General features: G+C 42.1%; 2 protein-coding genes across 2 annotated transcripts; one reads left to right on the top strand and one right to left on the bottom strand.

Moving 5' to 3' along the window:
- Positions 1-5: 5 nt before the first annotated feature.
- On the bottom strand, positions 6-6,991 carry LOC124344519. Its single transcript, XM_046798085.1, has 4 exons — positions 6,303-6,991; positions 3,305-3,487; positions 2,942-3,221; positions 6-2,877 (listed from the first exon to the last, which is right to left on the bottom strand). The coding sequence occupies exons 1-4, from the start codon at positions 6,537-6,539 to the stop codon at positions 329-331; spliced, it is 3,249 nt and encodes a 1,082-aa protein (XP_046654041.1). The 5' UTR covers positions 6,540-6,991; the 3' UTR covers positions 6-328.
- A 2,928-nt stretch (positions 6,992-9,919) lies between these two features.
- On the top strand, positions 9,920-12,085 carry LOC124334779. Its single transcript, XM_046789083.1, has 3 exons — positions 9,920-10,021; positions 10,102-11,173; positions 11,240-12,085. The coding sequence occupies exons 2-3, from the start codon at positions 10,107-10,109 to the stop codon at positions 12,033-12,035; spliced, it is 1,863 nt and encodes a 620-aa protein (XP_046645039.1). The 5' UTR covers positions 9,920-10,021; positions 10,102-10,106; the 3' UTR covers positions 12,036-12,085.
- The last annotated feature ends 6,425 nt before the right edge of the window (positions 12,086-18,510 follow it).

The following is an 18,510-nucleotide window of genomic DNA, read 5'->3' as shown; positions in this document are numbered from 1 at the left end:
AGAAACCGGATTTGCGAGACTTTTATTAGTTACGACTGTTTTGGTGATGAATCATGCACCCAACAGACAAAAAAGCACATCTTTGCTATATAAGTACACGCAATATAGCTACACGCACGACGATGATGATGGAACCAAAACGAAATAAATTTATCAAATAACAATGAAATATGACGATTTTTTGACTCGAGCCCGAACACCATTCGAGACTTTTGTTTCTGGTATATTATAAGGCAGGTCAAAAGCGATTCGATGAATCGGAGCGGAAGCGTATACTCTGCGTATATGTAAACCACAAGAAGGACTGTTATGTATATACGAGTTGGGATCACAAGTTATCGTGTTGTTGTTGTTGTTGTTGTTCATCTTGCACTATTAATTCAGAGTACAAAGGCTCATTTAGGTCACGTGGATCGGCATATTCGCACAACTGGGCCACGGGCGATCTCGCCGGTTTCGGTGGTCCCTCGGCAGCAGCACTCTTCTTCGTCTCTTTAGAATTATTTTGACGATCTGCGAACAAAGGCCGTCGGAATGAGAAACTAAACGGCTGCGGCGTTACTTCGGCGTACTCCTCATCGCCCTCATCTTTGGACTGTTGTGAAGGAGACGGCGAAATAACGACGTTCGATGAATTTGACTGGACGACAGTAGATTCTTTATTAGACTTGCCCGTCGGCTGATGAGAGGTCTTCTGGGAAGTGTTATTGTGTTCGCTTCTGGTTTTAGTCGGCGGTTTCCTGGCTGCCGGAATCGACCTGGATGAGCTTTGCCACGAAGGTGGCTTGGCATCTTTAACGGGAGATGTTGGAGGTGAGCAAGTTGAACTGTTGGTGGTCCTCGATCCGCTCCGGTTTTGACTGGGAGTCTTGATGGCGGGCGGAGGCCATTTCGGGAGAGATCCGCGCACGTGAAACGGTTGACTTTTGATGGCTACCGGCACATTATTCTTTTGTTTCGCTGGAGGAGGTAATAATAATAAAGCATCACCACCTGCTGACTCCTTATCCACTTTTAATTCGACTCCTGCTGGTGGCGGTGGTGGCGTCTCATCCGCAATGGATGATGGAAGACGATTCTTCGAGCCTGATGGATCGGCATCATCCCACGGTTTGCAGTAGATGTGCTCCGACCTGGCAGAAGATGTGGACGGCCTTGGCCCAGCGCCTTGATCGACTACCTTGATGAGATCGTAGAACTCTGGTGTTATTGTGCTGGTTCCCTTCGTCAGTGCTGCTGACTCTTCGTTATTGTCTAGTTGCTTGGAAACAATCGAATCTTTGACTTCGCTGTACAGGGGGGAGACGTCCATTTTATCTCGCAGAGCGGCCATGACATCTTGTGTGAATTCAAGGGCCAGACTCGACGCCAACGGTTCGCCATTTGATGTGCTGGAGAGATTCTCTGATTCCGAGACTTTATTAGTGCTGTCCTCCAACGTTTGAGTGCCTCGATCGATGGTCCGTTTATTAGCGTCGTCGTTGGCTTTGACGCCGCCTTTGGGAGTCCACTGGACGGGCATGGCCGGCACATCGGGCGGGGCTAAATCCGTTGGTGGGACGTGCTTGATCCAAGCATTCGACTCGGGAGGTTCCAGCGGTTCCGAGTAAATGGGTCCAAGGTCTTCCAGATAATTTCGATAGTCTTTGACGGAGAGACGCGAAATGGAGCCGGAGGAAACCACTCCGCTGCCCAGTTGTTTTTCCACATTGCTGCTGGGAATCAGCGGCGAACAAGTGACGCGTTCGTCGTTGGACACGATTTTCTTATTGCTTCGTTGCTGCTGGCGTGACTTGGTCCTGAAACGAGCCACGACCAGACCAAGGCAGACGGCCAGGAAGACCAAAACGCACAGGGCACTGAGGACGATGATCATGACCAAATCTTGTCTCGAGCTAAAATCGACCAATTTAATTCCACTCGATCCGTCGGCATCGTCGTCCGTCTTGAAATCGATGATTCGACTGATGTCGATCGATGAACGTTTCATGGCCAAGCAGCGGCTGAATTCGTTCTCTTGAGCGGCCGGGCAAAATTCGTCCGTGTAGTTTTTCATGGACAGGAATTGCGGCTGGTCGGCTAAATCCAAACATTCCGCGGCTGCCTGGTCCAGCCGACACAGACTGCTGTTGAAGAGCGAAGATCCTAGCCACAAAGCCCTAGGAGCATTAAAGACGTCATCATCTTCATCTTCTTCTAGAAACGATTCGGCCGTTGTGGTCTCGGTCCGGCGAGTGATTTGCGTCAACTGGGCCGCCCATCCAGCCATCTGACAATCGCAATTGTGTTGGAAGTGATTGTCCTCCAATTTCAGCTGCGGCACTTCAGCGCTGATGATGAAAGCGCCCAGCTGGACTTGATGAAACACGTTGTGTCGTATGATGAACCGGACGCGTCCAGCTCCGGCGTAGGGCGACGGAAGAAGTTTAGGTTCGCCAATGTTGTAAAAGGCGTGTCGCTCAATCAGCGTAACCGTATTGTTTTCAATGAGCAGTTCGTTCCACTCGCGCAAATTAAGGGCTCCGGTGGCCAGCACGTCGATGTGATTGGAATGTAATGACACGCGGGCGACGGGCATAGACAGTGCGCTCTGATTCATCCGGCCGATTTGGCAGCCTTCGATGGTGATAGAAGATGCAGCCGAAGAAAAGGCCCGCCCGTCTATGTGGCCCACCCTGGTGTTGAGCATTTCCAGCCAATCGAGGTGAGTGAACTCGCTGAAAGCGCCGGCCTCAATCCAACCGATTCGCGAGTCGGAAATGCTGAGCCGGACGATCCGCAAAGCCGAAGTGGCGTTGGCGTGAATTTGGCCAGAAATGGTGACGTTCTCAAATACAAGATGATCCAGCGGCGATGGAAATGTGAAACTTTTCAATTCTATTTCAAACAAATTAAATTGGATTTGTTATAATGATGAAATTATTTTGAATTCAATTGAAACCTGTCATGGTGACGTGCTCGATCAATATCTCGGTTTTGATGTGATCTCCGTCCAGTGGGCTGACGGTGGTAAACCGGAAAGCGTGCGAAGCCAAGTGCAAAAACTGGATGTTGGTCAGCGTCAGCCGACTGAGACGGGAAAAGGCCGACTCTTCGATTCGCACCGAATGGCAGTGCGACGAATTAAGAGCCACCGGACTGAGTGAGTGGCTGACGAAAGCTGCGGTTTTGATTAATAATTGGCGACACCGGCCGATTGTCACAGCCGTCTTGGTTTCCACCTATACATCAATGAATGAATCACGTGATTATAGTTATTCTCTGTATACATCCGTATAATAACTAATAGCCGCTAATGACTTACCTTCAATTGATTGAAAGATCCTGAATGGAAGAGCACTTCTCCGGCATCTTCAACAGTCACGATGGAGAGGTTGTTCAAGTGCTTGATTCCGCCTTCGTGAAAGATCACGCTCCGGCAGCTTCGGATGGCCACAAGCGAGACGTCACGCGGCACTGATGATGGATAGACATCTAACGTTGCTTCCTGTTTTCAAGCAGCCCCCATCATACATATAAGAAAACAAAAAAAAAAAAAAAAACAAACAGATTGTTTCAATCAGTCGACCGTTTCCTTCTTTGGGATTTTCTATTGCATTTCCGGCCAAGTGGACGATATTTGATACCATAAAGCCTTTCGTTTTACCCTTCTCTCTCTTTTTTTTAAAAAAAATACACATACAGCCGATTCTTGTAACAATTTTGACCATATCGATATCCTTGTGTTGGCCGTAATCTAATCAACAACACGAGGAACGTGATACAAAAAAGAAACGATGAAAAAGGAAAGCAAAACAAATGCATAATTATTACTATATAGCCCGTTGAGGATAGATGAAAAATCTATATTTGAATTAATTCAACAATCTCCATCGAAAAAAGGAAATAAACGCAAGTATATAATCTATACGAACAGACCCGGTGCGTGCCCGTCCAACACTGATTAGTGATTACTCAATCACAAAGTAGGTCCACGACCGTGGAGGCAGGGGGCCGGGTGTCTTCATCCTAACTAGAATTCGAAACACGCACGTTTTCTTACATGTGCGTAGAGAGTTTTGTTTTGTTATCTTCCGATGATTGATGATGGAACCTTTCTCCCGGATCGTATATTTCTTAATCCAATGAATATATACTTTCACTTTTCACATGACTGGTTTTTATTACGTATTATAGGTAGTATAGAGCTGGAAAATACTGACACCCCCCCCCCACCACAGCACTGGGGGTGCTATGGTGTGGGGTAGTGAATTTTAGAAATCCACTATGTAGCTTAATACATTCAGGATGTGAAAATAAAGCTTCTTAAAAGTTGGCTAGAATTGAAAATACCAACTCCCTAGTAGGTGTAATTTGAATAAGTTGCCTAGAAAATGCCTCGCGTGTTTTTAGGTACCGCCTACGGCTTTACTGTTGACGGATAAACGAGGAAAACTTTGAAATTTTTATTTGATTTCCCATTTCGTAGATGGTATTGTTTCTGGAACAATTATTAATCAGTAATCCAAACTTCCATCGATTTCTAGCAAATTTCAAGAATAATTTCAAGTCAAACGAGGCATGAAATGATGGTCGTTATTTGCTGTTTCTGCTGTGGAAACGTGGTTAAACATCCCTTATACTAGACATGCCTTTCCTCCCCTTGTTTTACTCTCGACTTAGCTTCTGAACCTAGAAATAGCTTAAGAACGTCAACAATCCGTAACATACTCATCTGACTGCCGCTAGCTCTCCCCCCCGGATGTTATTCAATCCGGATATCGACTAAAAGCTTAGCCTTTTGTCTCTCTTTTTCTTTCCAGAAAGAACATTCAAATGTCTCGTTTTTTATGGTGCAAACAAGTTTGAACTCATATGCGTTTCCACTTGATGTACATGTCGAATATTCCCCGTGTTCTTTTTGTTCATTTTCGGTCCAAGTGCTGGCGCTGGCTTATATATTGTTGTTCCCAGTGTCTGAGTCTGCTGCTGACGGTGTAATAATCCACAGCTCCAAAAGATGGGGGAGGAACCCCATCATAGGAAACCCGTGGGAAAATAATAAGAAAAAAATCCCTCCCTTTTTTTCTTCGACATGATAACAGTAGCCAACAAAAGATTTGCCGTGCGCACTTTTCGTTAAGTTGAAAATGTGCTGTGACGTGCGGGCGAGGTTCTTCTATTATATTCTCAAAGGCAAAATTAATTATTTCTTATAGCGTTCAAGGTGAACCATATACAAGACTTATCATCCCTGTGGGCATCATCTATAAAAGCATTTTTGTTTCATGATATACAGCTTCACGTGTGGATTGAGCTAGACCAGACATTCCAGAGACTTTCACACTCCCGGCCCGGTGTCACGACCTTCACGATCGACACCCACCGATTTTGATCCTTTTTCGGAAGTATAGGCTACACAACGAATGTGTTGCACATGGTTCGGTCCGATCGTTGTTGACTATTTCGACATGATGGAGTGATCCAGCAAATGGAAGATGGAAATAGATATTTCCAAATATTGAGAGAATGTGATAGGGAATTTTTCGTGACAGACCGTGCGGCGCACGTGCCTCAGCAGCCCTACCCCTATCCTGTGATGCAACTGTCAAGTTTTAAGGATCCGAGAAGAAATTTCTGTTGCGACACGGGATTTTGGGTGTATTTTATGACACTGAACCCGAACGGCGAGAATCCTCAACTCTCTCACGTTTTTCTTTAATACCAAGGTCTTGATGATTCGAAAATTCCAAACAAAGAAAAACCAGGCATTTGTCTTTCCTTAACGCGCCCCCACGTAACGAACTTCACATTTCTCTCACAGCTGAGTAGGATTTTAATGTCAACCTTTATATAGATGGGTTTACTTAACTGGAACTATATAGATATAACAATTCCCCTTGAGAATTAAATATACTCGACAGGAAGTGAACCGGCACTTTTGATCTTTCAAAAGATGTGCCGATCATCTAATCGGCACTTTCTCTACCGAGCTATCGATTGCCAACCCCCCCCTATTTCCTGATCTGTGCTCAGGATTTTTCTTCCACCCTTATTTTCTTACTCAAGATTTGCTGGCCCCGTTCCAGCTCCATCTTCATCCGTCATCGTGTCGCGTCTTAACGACGACTAAAAAACCATAATTTCTCAATATTATTCCTGGAAATTTCCGGTTTCCCTCTGTATATATGTAAACCCCCACCTCGGGATTTATTTAAAGGAATTGACTCACAATCTTTTTTTGACAAAAATAATAATAAGAAGAAGGAGCTCTATTGAAAGCATCACGTGTTGTTGTCTAAGGCTGTAATACTACTGTGTACCTGATCCTGAGGCGTGCATTGGCAGTTGACATGAGTGAGGCCGGCATGCTGAGACGCCGAATGACTGGTACAGGAACAACGCGAATCGTTGCACAACGCCGGCGACGAACTATGATACTGAGACGCAACTATTTCTGCTGGTTGGGCGTTGGGTTGATTGATCGGCCACCCAAGTACAACAGTGAGCGTCGTTACGATCCACCAAAGCAGCAACAAACAATCGAGCCCACGATGCATTTTTGTGGGGGGGGGGGGACTCGTTATATTTTTTCTTCTTATATGTATTTCTTGGTGGTGTAAACCGCAGGAGAGTTGGCGGTCCTTATTGCATTCGGCCTTGCGAAAAACAGGAAACCGCGGCCGTCGTCTTAATTGGTCATACGTATCCGTGTGCTGGGGCGACACTCGGTCGCCTCGGTTGCTTAAATCCAGTCATTCGATGACGAAACACAGCTCACAAACACACAAGAAAACAACCCAAACAACCCAAACAACAACAACAAACGAATCCACTGGTTGACACTTTTTTCTTTTAGTAATTATTCCTGGAAAAACAATTGAGCAATGATGCCGGAGTTGAGCACAAACTGATGTTCTCGTGACTGTGTCTCACCGGCAACTGCCAATGGCCCAGCGCATTAAAAGAATCAGACTCTCGCTCGCTCGCTGGACTGAAATTGTACACATCGGAGTAGACTCTGGTATGAGCCTGTTGAGTTTTCTATCCCCAAACCGTGGGGGTTTGTGTGTTATTTGTACTGACTCCCCCCTCTCCATCTCCCAACACTCTTTAACCGCCTCCCCCTCGGTCCGTTCGTTCGTCTGGTTCATTCCTTATATACCAGATATCCCCCCCTCCTGTTCACTATCTCCCTCATTCTTCTCTTTTTATTCACTTTTCTCTCTCTCTCTCTTTTCTTATTCTTGTTTTCGAAAGAGAAAGAAAGAGAAAGAGAAGAAGAAGAAGAAGAAAAGGGGATGATATTGAAAAAGAGGCTTCGCGTCCGTCTCCCTTGTTGCCCAGCTCTCTCGGACCGTGTACTGCTGGGCTGCTGGGGCTCGGGGGGGAGCTGGAATAACCCGCGGAGCAAAGGGCTGACCCGCTTCTTTTTTCTTATTTCTCTCTCTCAATATTCTTTTCTAATCTTTCAGAGTCGCCCAGCCAAAGATATCCTTTTTTGTCTAGTTTTCAAAAGTTTCCGATGACACGAGACTGCCAGGGAGAAAGTGGTCATGACTATTATAAAAGTCGCTGAGCACTGTCACACAGAATTAGCATTAAATTATGTCGGTGCTAGTTGACATTTTTTTCTTCTCTCTCTGATATGATATGATGAAACGAATTTTTGGTAATAGAAATTTTAAAAATTAAAAATTTTCTTTCTTTCCTAAGGCAAGCAGTTCACTCAAGGCGAACCGGAACGTTTTATACAATATTCAGTTTCAAATTGTTGAATGCTCCTTTTTCTTTTCTTTTCTGGAGGAGGGCCTCCGCCACTTAAGTGACTCCTTGTGGCAAAATCAGAAACTGTTTATAACACTAATCTGTCCATATTTGGCTTGGCGCTAACGCAGTGGTTGCTGCTACTGCCTTGGGCTCTCTCTCTTTCACTATATAGTCAGCAGCAGCCTCTTGTATTATTCAGCACCAAAAGAATATTTAACATAATCTCCTTAAAAATACACACGTCTTCTAAGAAAAAGAAAAAACCAAATATTATTTAGAGGGTCAACTTGAACTAAATGTGGAATGACTGCCCAGTAACAGGGAAAGTAGTATACAACACGCTTCCATTCCAGAAGTCAAAGTCCATTTTTGAAATTTAAAATAATTCAAATACGCGTGAATATACGATTTTGAAAAAAAGAACGGGCCGCTGGGCGGATATGATCCAGCCATCGCGTGAGTGGCCATCTCAAAATGCTTATTTTAGTACCTCACATTTCTGGGACCTCCTGTTGGCAAAATAGAAACCCGATTATGAACTGCAAATGTGTGATGATGAACTGTAGCACAACTACATATGCGTTGAAGCAGAATAAGAGATAACGGAATAACAATTTTGATTGACTTAGCTCCACGGAGAATAGGAGAATAATTGTTAGTAAATATTTTTAGAAGAGAAATGCTGATTTCTTTATATATATAGTTAAATAACGCTTAGTAGGAGTATAAATGATTAGATGTGGTTTCTGTGTGAAATTAGGGTGGACACAATTGATCAGCACCTGTCCCAACCCATCGTAGTCGATCGTAGTTCACATTAATCTGAACTCAAATGGTGTTATTTTTTTTTCTTTTATCGAATGGAGATCGACAAAATGTATTCCGTTTCCAGAGGTATTTAGGTCACTAGGCGATTGATCCAATAAAAAAAGTTTCTCTTTTCGTTTAAAAATAATAATAATGTGGCAGTGACAAACGTTCACCGTGATCATATACAACTAATAAGTCGTACACAAGTCGAATGGCTAGTAATTTTCAAAAATTTATTGCTCACGTTAACAATCAGATTATAGCTACGACGATGTCTGAATACCACTCGGTTTAAAAAAAAACCGCCATTCACGCCAAATTTTTCTACGCATCACGGGTGAACGCAACCGCAACCATCGCACCAGTTGCGTGTTTTATTTCACCCCAACAACCCCCCCATCTATCGGCATAAGTCGTATTTTCGTCCTTAAGTTTAAGACACGATTTGATAGCAACTCTTTAGTGTTATACTACGGTCATCATTAAGTTTTAATTTGAGATGATTTGAGATTGGTTTCTGCCATGCGTACGAAAGTCATTCGTTCTTTCTTTGGAGCTGCGATTTGTCGTCAGTTTTCTCAGTTACATTAAACTTAATGTAATAAGGTAATATTTGCCATTTCTATAGAACGCAGTTTTATGAATTTTACTTACCGCTTCAATATTCTTTTGTAAATAAACTTGTTACCGTGAGTCCGTGAATCAGGTAGCGGTAGCCTTAAGGCTTGGGATTCACTATGCAGTATCACCATCTATATACTACTAATGTAAGGAAACATCATATTAAAACTCTTATCACTAGATGGCTTGCCATGCATTTGATGCCTATGAAAACCGTGTCGGAGAAAATCCCAAGCGATAATGAAAACACACACCTAACATAAAGACATAAGATGTCATAACTCATAAGACATAAGTCATAAGTTAAAAGACATAAGATAGTCTATTGAAAAATTCAAGTAAAAATCTTATAGTCAACGTCGTAACGTACGTGGCCGTCTACATATTACGACAAGTCAATAACGAGATGAAAGGTATAATACAATACAATTAAACATAAAATGATAAAAGTCCTGTACATAACTACACATCTACAACTAAATGTATAAAAGGTTAGGAAAGGTAGGAGGAGGGTAGACTTTCGCTCGCCCGCTTTTTCTTTTTTAAATTTCTTATTTTTTCCATTTTTTTTCTTCAAATTTGATTAACTTTTCTCACACCTCCCCCCCCCCCCCCCCCCGCAAAAAGCCAATGTCAGACAAAACGCGAGACAAAACGTTCTGCCAATGTCAGACAAAAAACGTTTTGCCAATGTCAGACAATTTCATCAAATTTGCCCATTTTGGTTTTCAATTTTCAGTCTCCTGTCGACCAGCGATTAGTAAAGAGGTTGACAATTGACATCAGGCTAAAACTCGACTTGAAATTTCTAATATTTCTCCGATTGTGCTCTCAATTGTTGGTGAGTAATAGACCGATATTTCATTTAGAAATGTATGATAATTAAAGCTTATTAACCAAATGTATTTCTATTAGTGTCAGCCACCATGACTTCCGGGACTTCAGTCAAATCTGGTAGCCCGAAAATGATTTTACCATACGAATGGATCTTGAAAAACGTCGAGGAAGAGGACGAAACAATCGCTTCGAAAATGATTCTATTTCGAGGGGAACGAGTATTTCGTGTGGGCTTGAAAAACCACGTTGAATCACCCATTTTATTTTTCATGGCAGTCGATCTCAACAAAATCGGAATGAAAGTGGAAGGTATCACGTATGGAATACAAGAGAGCGACGATGGCCCAGCAACGCTAAGGGAAATGAAGAATGAGAACATTGGCAGCGAAGGAAGTTTGCAACTCTTCACCATTGAACTTGACAAAAAAATCACTGGCAACTGCAGATTTGCGTTTCGAATTTGCGTTGAAGGAAGCGTGCCCGGCTATATCTACCAGCTGTCCGATCGCCTTGTCAAGGATCAACTGTGGGCTGCCGCTACTGTGAAAAGTCAAAATTCAGTCGACGTTGAATTCCTGTTAAACAAAAAGAAACTCTTTGCGCACAAAGCCATTCTGGCTGCTCGCAGTCCAGTCTTCGCAGCTGCATTAGCAGAAGAACCCTCGGAAAAACCGCAGAATCAATTGTTTCCTCTTCAAAATTCTGAATTCGAAGAAGAAGAACTGCAGGATCGCGAAAAACCGCAGTATCGCGAAAAACCGTGGAGGAGGAACAATGAAGAACTGAAGAAGAAGAAGAAGGAAATAAGAAGAAGAACCGAACAACTTTCGGATCTAATGGTTCCTCTTCCAAGTTCAGTACAACTAATAAGTAACAACAACCCGGTCAAAGGTGCTGGCGCTCATCAGATCCGAATGGATGGCGTGAATCCTTCGACAGTGGAGCAATTTCTTCACTTTATCTACACGGGCGAGTTTACCTCAACACTCGACAACGAAGAGCTGCTCAAGTTAGCCGAGTATTATCAGCTTACAACTCTGATTCGTCTGTGCAAAACGGCACTCAAGAAAAGCGATGACGCCCTGCAGATGGTGAGCATCGTGAAAAGTTTGCATAACGAGTGCGATGATGGAACATCGCCTTCTCCCAAAATCAGGTTCGTTCTCCTTAAGCTATGGCGTATTTGTATTCATTGTTGTTAATTATTCTCTTATTTGATTAGTCCTGAAAAAGACACTGAAATATTGTTTGATCGCACGGCGTCTACTTTCCGGTGTGTTTGGAGATTTCCCATGGAGGAATCGGCCCGACCCAATGCCATGGCGAATTACCAGAACGAGAGACTTTTTTTCGCTTACGTCATCCCTCGACCGATGAGTGATGAGGATTCCATTCACTTTTCATGTGCTAAGCTCAGAAACTTTGGCGTGAAGGTGGAGGATATTTATATGAATCAGCGCAGTCACACTTCCGAATGGATCAAAATGAAATCGACAAGGCAGCCGAGCAACGCTGTACTTCTCTTCACCGCACCAACACCGACCGATTCTTTTCACGACGAGTGCAAGAATGAAGTGGTTTTTGACACTAGAATCGTTGGTACCATCGGCAACTATTACTACGAAATCATGGACTACGGTTGGATGGAAGATATTTGGATAGCCGCTATTAACAAACAGTTTACTGATGTCGAAATATTTGTCGGGACTGTCAAAGTGATGGAAGCTCACCGAGTTGTTCTAGTCGCTCGAAGTCCCGTTCTCAATGCATCGCTGGGCATGACTGGTGGCACGGGAAAACATGTCGTCACCATTGACGAGGAATTTGATGTGGATGTCGTCAAGCTTTTTTTGCAATTCTTGTACACTGGTTCATTGGCAGCATCCGCCAGTCATCAGCAGCTTCTAACTTTGGCCACAATGTACGAAGTGGAGACTCTGAAAAACGTCTGCCAATATGCTAATCGTCCTCCTAAAGATGTCGAAGATCTCACCAACTCTCTGCTAGAGTTGGTCTAAGTAGAAATTCGGTTTACTGTTTCATTGTTCTATAAACAAACAATTCAAAATCAAGTAACTCAATGTTATTGAACTTGTGTATCTTTGTCGCGTTGTATTTCGCGGAAATTTTCAATACAGAAACATAATTTTTGAATGCCGTTTATTATTTGTATTAAATATTCAGGACATTATGTCTTTCGGCTTTCGCTAACTTTTATCGTGTCACACTAAATTAATGAGAAACACGAGAAACACCGACCGGTAAAAGGAATTAAATTCTCATAGTTAAGTTAGTTAATTCTTATAGTTCAGTAGTAGCCAGTTGTTCAGCGTTGAGTATTACATTTATGTTGTAACAGAATTTTGAATCATATATTAATTCATATATTAATTGTTGCTATAAAGGACGTCTATCATAAGGATCGTAACCCCGGTTTCTCGACTTGCTGGTCACAATCTGAAGTTGTGTTCGTCAGTCTTACGCTTAGCCCCTGACGATAGTCGACGGTTGCCGTTCACTCGGTAACACTAAACGGTCGAATTAAGGCCCAGTAGGCAGCCAATGAAGTAAGAGCGTGACCAGGTCAGGTCAGGTACCATTCCCAACACAAATATTTTCAAATATTCAAAATTCAAATATTTTTATTTAATTCCCTCTTGAATTCCAAGAGGGTCCTAGGGGTTGTTATCAGGGCGGGTTTCGTGCAAAGTTTTATTTGGATCTTGATGAAACTTGTCGAGACACACAAATTGATATGGAAATAATCCCGATCTGTTCAGCGGATCTTGAGCACTAGCGATCAAACCGCTTTTTAAAAAATCGTTTTTTTGCGGTTTGGTTTTAGGGAAGGGGTTGATTTTTTTTTATATTGGCGGGTTTTTAATATATCGATATCTTAGCAGTTAAGCGTGGTTACTGTGGTTACTGGTTAATTAGAATATTTGTGTCGTCTGCTCAGCTCACACTTTATTTCACAGTTTCGAAAAAGCAAAAAGAGAAGTTTCATAAATTTTTTTATCATAGAAAACTGAACGAATCACTGGTTTGGAAACGTGTAGCCTAGACGTGGTTGCAAGAGAAATAACAGAACAAATAAAATGGGGTCGTCGTGTGAACTTATTAATGGTGTCGTGACTCCCCAAGTCCCCATGCTCTCCACTCCATGCTGTTTCTCAGGCAAAAAAAAACTTAAATACGAATGGAATGATTTTGGGAGTTTATGCAGAAGAGTTAAATCTGTTCGACATTTAGGAAATACTATAGTGACTTGCATTTATCATATGTATACTTGTTGTCAATGCATGGTAGCCGTAGAGTTTGTTTGCTCTATGTAACCTTTACCTTTGTGCAGATTTCAGGCCTGAGCCAGCCAACGTAACCACAAGATGTGCAAGTTTTGATACTGACCTGTCATCTCCAACAATGTCAGCATCATCAATTGGGTAATAATTTTTGTTACTATTATCAACCTGTGTCCAGCTGTATATTTTAATGGTGCCTGACACTTGTCCATATAAGTTAGTACATGTCAACCTAAATGAATCCTGTTTATTAACAATAAAGGTTTGCCCACTGTCTTCTTTCTAACTTTTCCTTAATTGTTGTCTGCAATGTTTTTTTCGTAACCCATTTTTCATTTTTTGTTTAGATTAACAGTATCCAGTTTGATTGGGAAAACTCTGTCCTCGTGTATGCCCATGTGAGTGTGGGTGTATTCACGAGGACGCCCTTTTCTCGTCATTCAACTTTTCTGCGTATGGATGAAGCACTTTTGTGGATGCCTGGCTGTGGATTTCCCAGGCAGAAAGGTAGGACAAATGTCTTTCTATTCTTCCTTTTTTTGACTTTTTGGTGGCGTTATGGTTCTAAAACGTTACGGAGTACGATTATTCCTGAGTTAGGCCTTTGACTGGAGCTGTTTTCTCTTGCCGTTTCTGTTATCTCTTAAATCAGGGTTAATTAAATCACGAAATTTGAAGAGCGACTGAACAGTATCAGGCTTGTTTTACACCTCACAACTTTATCTGCGGGTAAACAATGAAATTCAAAAAATGTGTTTAATTTTAAACACTTCAAACAATGTACAAAGTCTATAAAATTGTGTGTCTAAGATGCCGCCACACCGGCACCTCCTCGTTATTTCTTTTTAAAAATCCACCGACGAACCGATTGATATGTTTGTTGATCATTCAGTAAAAGTAACCAGGAATTCCTGGTTACTTTTAGTCGGCCGCATTTTGACTTTTCCTTTTTTGAGACTCGTGTTAAGTGTCGCACGGAAATATTCGACTCATTTTTTCATCTTCATTTTGGTGACTGTTCGATTCCATGATTTTAGACCCTACTCTCTGATGTTCTTTAATCTCATATTTACGATTAGCGCAGGAAAAATGAACTAAAGGCAATTGCATATATGCCGTTGTTTTTTATATTTTCGGTTAGGTACTACAAGGCGAAAAATTGGGGTCTTGTTTTCATTAATTTGCTATAGTATTACCGGATTTATCAATTTTTTGAATATTCGGAAATATTTGTCAAAAATTTACATCGCTGATATTTTTGAAACTTAAACATTTCAGTTGCAATATTCGCAGTAAATTCAACTTTCATTGAACTCGTATGAAAAACAACAATTTGTCATGGGCCTGCAATGTCCTTGTGGAGAGGGGATTTCCCCTGGGATGACAGGATGTGTCGACGATAAAGCATCTGAACATTCCGCTAAGTTGCTTTACTAGGAAGAAATTACTTCGCGCAATATTCTAATAAAGGATTATAAACACCCAAGTCCACAAAACTGTTTTTTTTTTAAGTTGGTTAACCTTTAACATGAGATGACGCGTATAATTCCTTGGAGCATTGCCTAAAAAACCGTTTTCACTTTGGTTTTCGCGGTACTGTTGCAATTTATTATATAAGTTACAACCGGTTACAACTGATTTCATTTCATGTTTTTGTATTTCTTTTTAATTCTCATAATCATGTTTTTTATTACTATATTTATCTTTGAGCCTTAAGACGAACGTCACGCATTATCGCGAAACATTTCGGATCTAATCCTTTTATCAGGAAATGTGTCAGAATAGATGGGGGATAAAACGCACGTTGGTAGCGATGCAACCAAAAAAAAAACGTTATCGCATCATTTGTTAGACCTTCGTCTCTTTAAACCAACCCTGAGCTGCATGACAAATCAGTCAATGCTGCACGAAGAAGGCCTATAGACGAGACTATCCATCGCACACTTAACCAACTGGTGGGTAGTAGTAGTTTTGTTGGGTTGGGGTGTGATGACGTGTGCCAGCACTCTCTCGCGCTGGTTTGATTTATACGCCCTAGTGAACACATGAAGGTTCTCTCCCCCCTCTCTGGTAATGATAAACATTTTGTCTCTCGGAATCAATTCACACCAATTTGAAATTCACTTTGCAGCGCGCAATTTGAATCTGTCAAATACATATTTTTTTAGAACAAACAAATTACGATCGTAATATGATTTCATAGCACAATTGTGACTTGTACGATTTATTTCATCCTCCGCGTTGGTTCACATTGCGAGAAAACCTCCCAACCATTTGGCGTTCATAATTACATCTGCAATCAACCGAACGAACGCATATGAATCAGCAGGTTTTGCATGAAAGAATTGAATAAGTACAATTTATCAATCGAGCGTGGTAGTTTCTTTATTTTTGAACCATAAAAAAACCACAACTGATAGTATACACATTTCACCCCTCCAACATCATTGTCACCCATTTGCCACCGTTTTGGGTGTGTGTACATAATAAAAGGAATGAGGAAATAAAAAGATCGGGAACGCTAGAGTAGAGTAGTTTCCGGTCTAAAGTGGTTTGTTGATATACTCTGCCATACCACACGGGGAAAAGAAAAACTAAACTTTTTCTCCTTCTTTTTCTATATAATACCCGAACGGAGATGGTATAGTATTTAGACGAGGTAGAGACCGTCCTATTTTCGATTGAAGCCAAAGTTGGCATTGGCAGACAAAGTGAATGGAGAGACACACACACGGCGAGAGAGGGTTGGTGGGGGGGAAACGTCGGGCAATTGGAGAAATAAGTTTGATGCGCGTGGTCGTATAACATAAGTTTGGGCGAAGGCTGCTGGGCTGCATGGGCTCTGCTGTGTGCCGGGGAGACGAGAATCTAAGCAAACCGAGAGAGAACAGAGCAGAGCAGAGGGAAGAACTTTCGTTACCAAGTTGTTGAACACCTTCTCGACCGAAAGCTCTCCTCGTGATTACGTCTCGTTTTTCCCGTGCGCTTCTTCTTTTCAATAAAATAGCGAATATACTATGTCACGCAATCGATGGCGGCCGTCTAGGAGATGAGGACACACTTTGTATGTTAAAAAGAAGCCTTTTCTTCCTTACTTCTTTTCTATTCGGACGTGAATAATAACAACAAGACAATTTTAAAAAAAGAAAAGGGGGGATTTCTTTGCCAGCTGTTACGTTTCTCCTGCTTGAACTATCAACAGCTTTCACGGGCTGTGGTTCATTTGCATTTCGGGTGTGTGCAATATATACATATATTTCGCAGCCTTTTGACAAAAAGTTGTACACACACACAGCCACTACTTATTTATTAGTGAGCGAAGAAGTGGAAGCAAAACAAGACGATTTGAAAAAAAAGAATACAAGTCGCACAGGCCTTTTTCTTATTTCAAATTGAATGCGTGTGTTGCAGAGTTTATAGCGTCGCGTCATTTGTCGACATTGTCCCCTCTGCTGCCACACACTTTGTCGCCTTCTGATGACATTCTCTCGGCTCCATATTTATACCGTCTAGAGTAAGCGAACTTTTGCTTGGCTCCGCCTGTTTTTCATGATCAATGAAAATCAAGTTGTTGGTTCAACGTGGCGCTCCCATATTTTCTATTGCCGCTCGTCGTCCCGCGAGAAAAACTTTGGCCCTTTAATTAGAAAAAAAAGTGTTGCGGGACAGACTTTGTCCCTGTGTGTGTGTGCAGTACGGGACAGATGCCAGACGGATTAGACGCCTGCGTCTACGTATAATATATCTAGTGTGTATAGCACGATCATCGCAAAGAGAGAGAGAAACTCTCTGAACGACTGATGCCGCTGGCCGGAAGCAAAAGTTCAATGGCTAAACTGATGTGCGCGTTTTGGGGGGGTCGAATTTCATCGCCCTTGGGCTATAACGCCGTTTGCATTCGGTAAACAGCAATCAATCTGCCAACCCCAAGTTAGCTCACTTTTTTTTCCCGGAAACTCGACTACTATACACTACCCAGACCCAGACCGGGAGAGTCCTCCCACCCTCTCTTTTATCGCCAAGTTTTGCTCCTATCAATAAACTCGACGTATAATGGCGCAGCAGCAGCAGCTTGCACCGGCCGAAAGACATCTTCATTTCCCATTGGGGCATCAGCTCACGCAGAGTTCGGCACTACTAGATGATTGTACCCGCGGCGGGTAGATAGATATTTCTTAATCGCGTTCGGGAGATAACAGCAGCTTTCACTCTTTTTATCACATCAATTAATCAGCAGTGACGTACATATCCTATGCTATACACAGCTTAGAATCGCACACGTTTTCTATCGTCACGTTTTGAGTTGTCTTTTGTTATTTGGCAATCGCATTAAATATCAATTGACGCACCTTTTCTAGCGGTTTGTTCTTTGATCAAATTAATTTTTTAATTCGACTTTTTGGGCAGCGGGAAAATTATTTAAAAAATGGTGGAATTTGTTCTTCGCTTAAAATTGGAATTAAAGAAAAAAAAATGAATTTTAAACTTTGAACGAATATTCTGCACGGCTACAAGCTGTACATGCTCGAAAAATTTTCTTTTGATGTAAAGAGATTAGAGTCTCGCCGTTCGGCGGCGGCTGGGGCATCGAGATGTGATCTCTCTCTCCCCTTTTTATCGAAATGGACGGTTGGCATGGCAACTCACGATAGCAGCAGCCAGCCTAATCTGTGCTCTATACCAAATCGTGATATCTTTTACTTTTGCATTTGGGAAATGAAAAAGACGAGGGAAAAAAAAAAAACGAATAATAATAATAATAAAAAAAAAGTCAGCCGAATCAGAATAGATTACTTAAGAGAAGCGAATGTTACGCAACACGCTTGCGCAGTCAGCGTTGGTTTATCTCATGTTTTGGAATTTTTTCTTCAAGGGCAAACTGGTTAGTGATGAATTTGCGATGTTGTGCGTCTGAAATTTGGCATTCGCAACCCCAAATTTTGAATGGGCAACTTTGAATCAATGGAGATCAACGCCATCTCTCGGCAAACGATCATTACAAAATTAGATTTCGGGCAGCTGGGCAGGAAAAAAAAAATTACGTAAGAGTCGCGCCAAAGATCTCTCGGCGGCTCTTGATTAATATTCCACTAATGTTCGATAACGACAAAAGGGAAAATGATCCTGTGTGATTAAAAAACAAAATCGGACGTAGCAAATTGGTGACGGGCGCCACAAGGTCTAAATCTAG

Source organism: Daphnia pulicaria, chromosome 1 (assembly GCF_021234035.1).
Source record: "Daphnia pulicaria isolate SC F1-1A chromosome 1, SC_F0-13Bv2, whole genome shotgun sequence".
Lineage (NCBI taxonomy): Eukaryota > Metazoa > Arthropoda > Branchiopoda > Diplostraca > Daphniidae > Daphnia > Daphnia pulicaria.
Note: the sequence above shows the minus strand (reverse complement) of the source record. Positions and strands in the feature narration are given on the sequence as shown.